The 9,538-nt window shown below is 45.3% G+C and overlaps 1 protein-coding gene across 1 annotated transcript; it reads left to right on the forward strand.

Annotated features, from left to right (window-relative positions):
• The first annotated feature begins 680 nt into the window (after positions 1–680).
• MYOCOS (myocilin opposite strand) lies at positions 681–4,416 on the forward strand. The gene is made up of 3 exons (XM_036873830.1): positions 681–712; positions 1,682–1,818; positions 4,257–4,416. Exons 2-3 carry the CDS (start codon positions 1,724–1,726, stop codon positions 4,414–4,416), a joined length of 255 nt encoding a protein of 84 aa, XP_036729725.1. The 5' UTR covers positions 681–712; positions 1,682–1,723.
• The last annotated feature ends 5,122 nt before the right edge of the window (positions 4,417–9,538 follow it).

The following is a 9,538-nucleotide window of genomic DNA, read 5'->3' on the forward strand; positions in this document are numbered from 1 at the left end:
AGAAGTGCTGAGTCATTAGGAAGGAGTGGGATCAATTATTATGTCGGTGCTGGGAAGAGGGCTGTACATGAATTAGCTTTTTAAATGTAGTCAGTAGTAACAGGTTAGGATTTCCAGCCTCTTTCTGTGCTTCCTCGTTGCTCATGTTGCCAAAGGCTCTTCCCCTGCTTTGCGCTCAAGACCCATCTCCCCCCTTGCAACATCTCTGGGGATTTCTCATCAAGGTCAGTTCTGCAGGGAAAATCTGTGTCAGCTGCTACCTTATTTATTTATTTAGTTGCACTGGGTCTTAGTTGCAACAGGTGGACTACTTAGTTGCAGCTTGCGGGCTCCTTAGCGCCAGCATGTGAACTCTTAGTTGCGGCATGCATGTGGGATCTAGTTCCCTGACCAGGGATCAAACCCAGGCCGCCTGCCTTGGGAGCTCGGAGTCTTAACCACTGTGCCACTAGGGAAGTCCCAGCTGCTACCTTTGAAGGGCACAAATCAATCCATTAACTCAAGCTCTTGAGAGAGATTGACTACAGGAGGATTAAAAAAGTCTGGGAGGCAGTTGGCGGCAGTAGTGGTGGTTTTGGACTTTTCCTTCTCTGAGACGGTGGAGTAACTTGACGTGTGGGAACAGAGACTGCACAGAATAAGGGCATTTCTTTAAAGACCATGAGCTGAGGTGTGGAAAGGGTCACATCCTGAGCTGATCTGGAATCAAAAGGTGAGTCAGTTGGGCTTCCTCCTAAGAACAAACCTTTCCAGCCAGCAGACCAGGCTGGTGAGCTCAGGCCATTGCAACTCATGTTCTGAGAACGGCTATGTCACCTCGTGAGTGTGACCAGGTGTCCAGGAATGAAGACTCATCCCTTACTCCTTTGGAAATGGCTTGGCACCGAGGCAGAACTGGAGGGTCTCTTGACTCTGTACTGGAGTCTTTGAAGCCAGACAGACGTAGGCTGAGATTCCAGCTCTATGCCCCCTGGGGAAGCTACCTAATTTCTCTGCTGCTCAGTTTCCCCATTGGCTCAATGGGGATCGTAATAACTTACCTTGCAGAGTTACTGTGGTTACCAGACAGAATACTGTAAAAGGACACCCCACATCCGACACTAAAGAGGTCCCACTGCTGCTATTTTTCTTCTCAATATCAAGCCTCCAGTGTCTCTGCCAGGTGCATATCTGAATAAGTAGCCTTGTCAATCCTATGTCCCTTTCCCGTTCTTTAGAAGGTAAGTGCTCCAGGAAGCGGGCGGCTCTGTGTCTGTGTCAGTGATGCCAAACAGCCCTGTGAGAGAAGGGCTCCATGGAAGTGGCACTCGTTAGCGGGGAAGCAGCACCGACAGGGCCCAGCTGTGCAACCTGGGGAGAGACAGTTCACCTCTCTGGGCCTCCGTTTCCTCCGCTGTTCCCTGGGGGAAACCATAGCTGCCCTTGGTTTCCATATCACAAGATTGGGTTAATAATACCTGCTCTATCTAAGGTGGGGAGGACCTTGCTCTTCCCCCCCAGCAGGTATTTGAATGTCTGCCTCACGACAGGGGTGGGGCTGGGGAATGGGGGAAGGGGGGCGGGCTGTAAGGAGGACCCACTGAGAACATGGCAGCGAAAGTCCTCTGCAAACCGTGCCCTGTTGGACCCAGGCAGACCAGTCCCAACCCCTGAAGCGTGTTTGCTGGTGCTTTTGTTTTAGATTCACAGGTGCGGTGAATCTAAACCCTCTGAGTGCAAGGCCATGGCAGAGAAAGGCTCCGTGGGCAACAGCATTAACCTCCCCTACAGAGACCTGGCCTCCGAGGTGACCAGGCGCCGAATCACCATGACCATGAGGTATTTCCGGGGTCTCTGGTGGGGGTTAGGATGGAACATAAATGCTGATCCTCACCAAGTGCCCTAAAATGCCTCCAGACGCTGGTTTATGTAAATGTATTCATCCATTGCAGCAAGGCAGATTTTACAGATGAGAAAACACTTTGTCACCCACCGTGGGAAACAGACCCTTGTCACGTGATCCTTCAGTAGGCAATGATAAGGGCGCTGGGATGAACTTCAGGTCAGTGGCTCTTGACTGGGGAGTGAGGGTCACTTTGATACTCAGCTGGAAGCTATGACGTACCCTCTCAGTATAAACATGCATGACTTTGCAAAGTTTGGGAACAGCATGGATTCCCCGAAGCTTGTCCTCATTCCCAGCTAGGCTGTAAGCTCCCTGCAAGGACTGCTCTTGTCCTTCATGACTCTGCACCTGGTGCCCAGGACTGTGCCAGCATGCCCTTAGAAAGGGGAGGCCTCAACAGCTTATCTGGCGGGAAGGAGAGGGTTTGCCTGCCTTTGCGTAGTTAGCTGCCTGAGCTGCATGCTGGAGTTCTCAAACAAGTCCACTCACTGCCTGATACCTTCCCCTGATTGTAGGCTCAGTGGATAAAATACAGGATGCCCAGTTAAATTTGAACTTTAGATGAACAACAAAAAGGGGTTTTTTTTGGCCTAAGTAAGTCTGTGTGATATTTGTGATATACTTACAGTAAAAAAAAAAAAGTTGTTTATCTGAAATTCAAATTTAACTGGGCACCCTGTATTTTCCTTTGCTGAATCTGGCAAGCCTACGATGGCCACTGTGGGATGTTCTGTGCTCCCTCTGGTCTGAGATCCCCAGATCCAGTCAGGTGCCCAAGACATCTCATATATAAAGGTATATAAAGAAAACATTAGGACTCCAATTCATATGAAAACCGAGCTCTGTTGAAATTGATGTTTGGTTGGATGCTGCACCTTTCCTGCGTGTCAGGAGGTCGTGTGTAGACTGAGACTTTCCAGATGGGAGGACGGGAGCTGCAAAGCTGGAGGAAGGCCAGCTTCACTGGACTGCTTCACTCACTCGCAGCAAATGCCAACATGTTGCGGTTTGTCTGTGTGGGTTAAGTGGACTTATAAGTTATTGTGTTTAGTCTTCATGAACGCAACCCTCAACAGAGAAAAGTGACCTAACGAATTTCTGCCAAGAAACCTGGGTTGAAGTCATTCTAATAATGCAGATATGAGTAAACAACAATTGGCAGAGCTGACACTTTTGGTCTGAGTTCTGCGGGTATAGTACGAGCTTAAAAATAATGATTTTATGAAACCTGACAAGTTGGCCCAAAATAAAAATTATTGATTTGAAATAGGGACTTCCGTCCAGTTTGTTCACAGTGCTTCTTGACTTTAGAGTTTGTTGGGATGTAAGATATTAGTGAATTGATTTTAAAAATTATGTACAATTTCTTAGTTAACATAGGTATGGAGTTTTAAACCTGTACAGATGGGGCTGCATGGCAAGTTTGACACCACTGGTTAGACTGTGGAGTGGGCATTGTCTCCAGGGTGCTGTGGTCACTATGTTCTAACATCCACTCAGGAAGGAAGAGATCCCACAGTTCTGGGGCCTCTCCTAGCTTCCTTCCCTGTTAGCCCCTCCCCATTCCCCCACACCCCCGCGGCAACGTTAGGGATCAGCTCTGACTGGGAGAGGCAGCAGTGAATTTGTGATTAGGAAATCTGAGTTTGGATTCCAGTTCTGTATTTTACTGGCCATATGACCCGGGTAAATCGCCTTCTGTCTCAGCTTCCTCAGCTGAAAAACTTAACAGGAGTGAGCTGTCGTTGAGAATCTGAATGTAGTTAGTTTCTAGTTAATTTCCAGGTCCCTAGACCAGAGTAGTAGGTGTTCATTCAGCGAACAGTTAATTCTGAATCTCTAATCACTTGACTGGCTAATCCTATTCCCTTGAAGGCAGGGTTTGCCCAGACCTGAGTAGAATGGAGATGCCTGGTGCATTCTAGCAGAAGGGAAGGAGAACCTGGCAGGCTGGAGGTGGGCACAGGGGGGCAGGGGGTGACTAGGCAGGGGGTGACTTTCTCTCTTCAGAAAGGAGAGCTGAAGTGAGCCTAGGCTGAACTAGCCAGGGAATAGCTGGTATGCAAATAAAACATTGAGAGAGAGAGAGCCTGCCCTGGGCTGAAACTACAGACAGCTGGCTGGTAGGGGTGGACCCCAGCTACATTGGTTCCATGGGACCAGTGGAGATGGTTAAATTGTCTCTGAGAAGAGCTGACACACGAAGTGTGAATAGAGTGTATCTTATCTTTGCCAGGTGATGGCTCTGTAAACGTGGGTAGGTGAGTCAGGATGTCCTCCAAAATGCTGTATGCTCTTCAGGTGCTGGGATCTGGGGGTTCTTTTTAAAAATCCCATCTTTAAATGACATTCAGTGTGCCTTTCTTCCCAGAGAAGAGAGATTTACCAAGAAAAGTGATGAAACCGGGGAGATACCCTCAGATATGGATTTGGGACAAGCTCGTCCTCCTAGTACAGCTGGCTCCGAAGTACCCCCAGCCCCACCTCCTTCTCCAACTGAAGACTCCAAAGTTTCCTTCTTAAGCACCTAAAACATCAGTCATTTTGAACTAGACTTTGACAGAAAACTCCAAAAAACTGTTTCCGTGAAGTCACTGGGGTTGGCTTTGAAGACTCTCTTGGAAAATCTTTGTTCTTTCTTTCCTAGTTTTCTTCTCCTACAACCACTGTTGAGCATTGTTTATCCTTACTCATGCACTTAGAGTAATCTTTGGTTTCTCAAGCCAAGTCTCTGACGTCTCTGTTTGGTCTTTAATTTATGCCACACTGTAGAACACTTATGGTAGTCAGTTGTATTTAAATTAAAAAAAAAAATTATCAAGCCTCAGTGTTTGTTACTAAACCTGGATGAGTGAAAATCTGAATTTAAAGATCTGAGTTCCAGAGAACCCTGAGGGGTTTGGGTTTTCAAACCTCAGCCTGGGATGTGACAGTTTTGTGGTCTTTTGTGGCATCTCCTGGGCTCGGACTGGGCTGCATTTCACATTTATGGACGACATTTTCAAAGTTTGTTTCTTGGAGATTTAAGTGAATTTCAAACTCTGACAGAAGAAACAACTTGAAAAGCAGCCAAGTGCAGAGTGGTGTAGTTAGGGACCCACAGGACTCTTCTGAAGGGTCAGAAAGCATCAAAGAGGCGATAATTCAAATCCACTTCTGGGAAATGTCCTTAGCTGCCATTGGGGAGGGGGGAAATTTTCTCCTCTATTCCTCTTGAGTTCTGGTGGTTGGACTAATAGTAAAATTGACCCAAGACAGATGAACAGGAGAAAGAGAAACAAATTTTAATTCATGTGCATGGAGGTCTCATGGAATTGGGACCAAAGAAGTGGCCAAAGCAGGCAGTTTTTATACTTTTTAGACAAGGAAACAACACATTTGTGAGGAATAGGTAGGACAAAGAAATTTAGGTTTGGGGGTCCTCAATTAATGAAGAATCTAAACAGAGTTTGGGCTTGGAGTAGTAAATAAAAGAAGTAACAAGATTTGTTTACACAGGCTTCTCAGCCCAAATTCTCTCTCTGACCATAAGTGTGTCCAATTATGTGAGAGATTTATTTCCTACTTTTAGGGTCAGACAGAAAGGAGGGTCAGAGTATTCCTCTTGCATTGGTCATTTCTTAAGTAACTTATTTAAGATAATCCATACACCACTGAGGCACATTTTGGGGTGGTCTGCCCTGGCCCCCAACAGGGCCATCTTTTATTGCATTCACTTCTTCAGAGTCCTTGTGGGCGTTCTCCCTCCAAGCCCACCCTTATGTGTGCTCAGATCCCCTCCCCACATAGCCAGCGGGCTGTGCTGCTGATGTGAAAGTCAGGTTCCTTCCTGTGGTCTGCTGCCACAGCAGTGAAGCAGGGGCCGCATGCCTGGAGCACCTGTCATCGCCAGCTGGGGGCTCAACACACACATGACCTCATCCTCAGTCAGATGAGAGAACAAACCTGTACTGTCCCATAGGGTAGCCACTAGCCACATGTGGCTACTTAAACATAAATTCATCAAAATTAAATATAAAATTCAGTTCCTTGAACTAGCCACATGTCAAGTGCTCAATAGCTACATGTGGCTGGCGGCTACCATACTGGGTGTTACAGATACAGAGCATGACTGTCGTTACAGAAAATTCTATTACCGCTGGAACAGAGGTTAAGTGACTAATCTAGGGTCACACAGCCAGTTAAGCATAGAATCAAGGAGGGAAAATGGTGGGAAGGGGTACCCCTTGAGGTAGTTTTATTTCTGATTGTTTCTGGGCAAGTTCCAGGATATTTTTTTCTGTTTATTCATGTGTTCAAAATATTAAGTACCTACTGTGTGAGCTGGACACTGTTCTAGGGACATATTATTTTTAATTATCTTTTTATTTTTTTGGCTTTGTTAAATCTTGGTCATGAGTCAATTTATTTATTTATTTGTTTATTTTTAACATCTTTATTGGAGTATAATTGCTTTACAATGGTGTGTTAGTTTCTGCTTTATAACAAAGTGAATCAGTTATACATATACTTATGTCCCCATATCTCTTCCCTCTTGCATCTCCCTCCCTCCCACCCTCCCTTTCCCATCCCTCTAGGTGGTCACAAAGCACAGAGCTGATCTCCCTGTGCTATGTGGCTGCTTCCCACTAGCTATCTGTTTTACGTTTGGTAGTGTATATATGTCCATGCCACTCTCTCACTTTGTCCCAGCTTACCCTTCCCCCTCCCCGTATCCTCAAGTCCATTCTCTAGTAGGTCTGCATCTTTATTCCCGTCTTGCCCCTAGATTCTTCTGATCTTTTTTTTCTTTTTTTTTAGATTCCATATATATGTGTTAGCATACGGTATTTATTTTTCTCTTTCTGATTTACTTCACTCTGTATGACAGTCTCTAGGTCCATCCACCTCACTACAAATAACTCAGTTTTGTTCCTTTTTATGGCTGTGTAATATTCCATTGTATATATGTGCCACATCTTCTTTATCCATTCATCTGTTGATGGACACTTAGGTTGCTTCCATGTCCTGGCTATTGTAAATAGAGCTGCAATGAACATTTTTGTACATGACTCTTTTTGAATTATGGTTTTCTCAGGGTATATGCCCAGTAGTGGGATTGCTGGGTCATATGGTAGTTCTATTTTTAGTTTTTTAAGGAACCTCCACACTGTTCTCCATAGTGGCTGTATCAATTTACATTCCCACCAACAGTGCAAGAGGGTTTAGGGACATATTACTGAACAAAACAATTGCTGCCCCCATGGAATTTACACTCCAGTGGGGGAAGACTGACAAAAGGTGTATATAATTTAAAAACAACAAATTATATGTTAGGAGATGTTAAATGTAATGGAAAAGACATTTAAAAATAATAAGACAGGGTAAGAGAGATTAGAAGTGGCAGAGGAAGAAGCAGGTGAGTTGCAATTTTAAATAGGGTGGTCTGGGTAGGCCTCATTAGGAAGGCGATATTTGAGTAAAACCTTGAAGACAGTGGTGGAGTTAGGTGTGTGGACATCAGAGCAGAGCGAAGAGCCAGTGCAAAGGCTTTAAGACAAAGGTATATCCAGAGGAGGAGAAGGGGCCAGTGGGGCTTGGCTGGAGTAGAGTGAATCAGGGGCCATTAGTAGATGAAGTCCCAGGTGGTAGGGGAAGGAGGTAGATCACATGGGGTTGTGTAAGGACTTTGAATGAGCTGGGAAGGCCTGGAGGATGTCCAGAAAAGGAGACACGCGCTCTGCCTGTTTGTGTGGAGGACAGGCTGTACGAGGGGAGGGAACAGAATCATTTCAGAGGCTACTGTAGTAATCCAGGAAAAAGACAATGATAATTTGGACAAGTCATAGTTGGGATGGTGAGAAAGGTGGTCAGATTCTAGATATATATATTTGAAGATAGAACCAATAAAAGTTTCTGATGGATTGGATGAGGGGTTGTGAGAGAGAAGAGTAAAGGATGACCCCAAGATTTTTGGTCTGAGCAACTGGAGGGATGGAGTTTCCATCAGCTTCAAGACGAGTAGATTTGGAGTGTCTGAGGGGGTGGGATGGGAAGACTCAGAAATTCTATTCTTGCTCGCTTAATATGCCTAACAGACATTTAAATGGAGAAGTCAAGTGGGCAAATAAATGTATGAATCTGGAGTTCAGGAGCAGTCTGGGCTGGAGATATAAATTTGAGGCATTGTCAGCATAGAGATGGCATTTAAAGCCATGATGCTGGACGAGATCACCAGATGAATGAGTAGATAAACCCTAAAGTGAGCCCTGGGGTGCTACAATCTTAAGAGATTGGGGCTATGTGATGGTTAATTTTATGTGTCAACTTGGCTGGACCAAGGGGTGACCAGATTAAACATTATTTCTAGATGCGTCTGTGAGGGTGTGTCTGGATGAGGTTAGCATTTGAATTGGTGGACTCAGTAAAGTAGATCACCCTCCGCAGTAGGGGTGGGCATCATACAATCCATTTAGGGCCTGAAAAGAACAAAAAGGTGGAGGAAGGAGGAGTTCACCCATTTTGCTCCCTGCTGGCCTGTTTGAACTGGGACATGGGTCTTCTACCCTGCTCTGAGATTTACACCATTGGCTCCCCTAGTTTTCAGCCCTTTGAACTTGGACCAGCTTTCCTGGGTCTCCAGCTTGCAGGTGGCAGACAGTGGGACTTCTCCACAATTGCATGAGCCAATTCCTCAAAATAAATCTCTTTTTATATCTGAATCTGTATTTATACTTATATATCTCCTATTGGTTCTATTTCTCTGGAGAACCCTGACTAATACAGACTAAAAGGAAGAACCAGCAGAACAAACAAATAAAAACCAAGAAGGAGAAATCCATAATGGAGGAGGAGTTTAATGTCCTGGAAGCTAACTGAAGAGTTTCCTTCTCCCTTCTGTTCCTCCTTCCGTCACCCTCTTCTTCCATCCTGAAGCCAGAAGCAGTAGCTGGCGGAGGGAAAGAAAAGGAAACGTGGGCAGGGCTGTGCAAGCAGGGTTGGCCTTACCTATGTGTGTGCTGTGACCACTCATCTCACCACCCAAAAGTGTCTCCTCATCTTCCACTTTTCATTCAACACCTGGCAGCTACATGTCCTTAGAAGGGTGAATGACTTCATGCACTCTGACTTCTGGGTTTTCTAGTTTTTAAGAATTTGCTACCAGTGGAGTAGAGTGGTAATACCCAGTTATGGGCTGAACTGTCTCCCCGCCACTTCATATGTTAAAGTCCTAACCCCCAGTACCTTAGAATGTGACTGTCTTTGGAGCTAGACCTTTAAAGAGGTATTTAAATTTAGGTAAAGAGGTAATTAAATTCCTTAGGTCTGCTTACCTGAGGTTATGGCTTATGAAATTCATACTTGTGACAGCAAATAAGAACCAAAATAGAGCTAGGGTGAAAGAGGGTAAGTTGGAGAAAAGATGAAAAGATTGTTCCAGAAGGACTAAAATCACCAAGAGATGGGCGTAGGAAGGTATGGATTCCACTGCTTGCCTGCTGTCATCGTGGGCAACACCTCAAAACCAGGCATAATCCTCTCAGTTACACACACACACACACACACACACACACACACAAAACTTTAGCAGCCTATAATCATACCTCCCAACCCAAAGGAATTATCTGATGGTTGGAATCTGTTCTCTTCTCTTCAGCAAAGTATCCCACAAAG

Source organism: Balaenoptera musculus, chromosome 1 (genome assembly GCF_009873245.2).
Source record: "Balaenoptera musculus isolate JJ_BM4_2016_0621 chromosome 1, mBalMus1.pri.v3, whole genome shotgun sequence".
Lineage (NCBI taxonomy): Eukaryota > Metazoa > Chordata > Mammalia > Artiodactyla > Balaenopteridae > Balaenoptera > Balaenoptera musculus.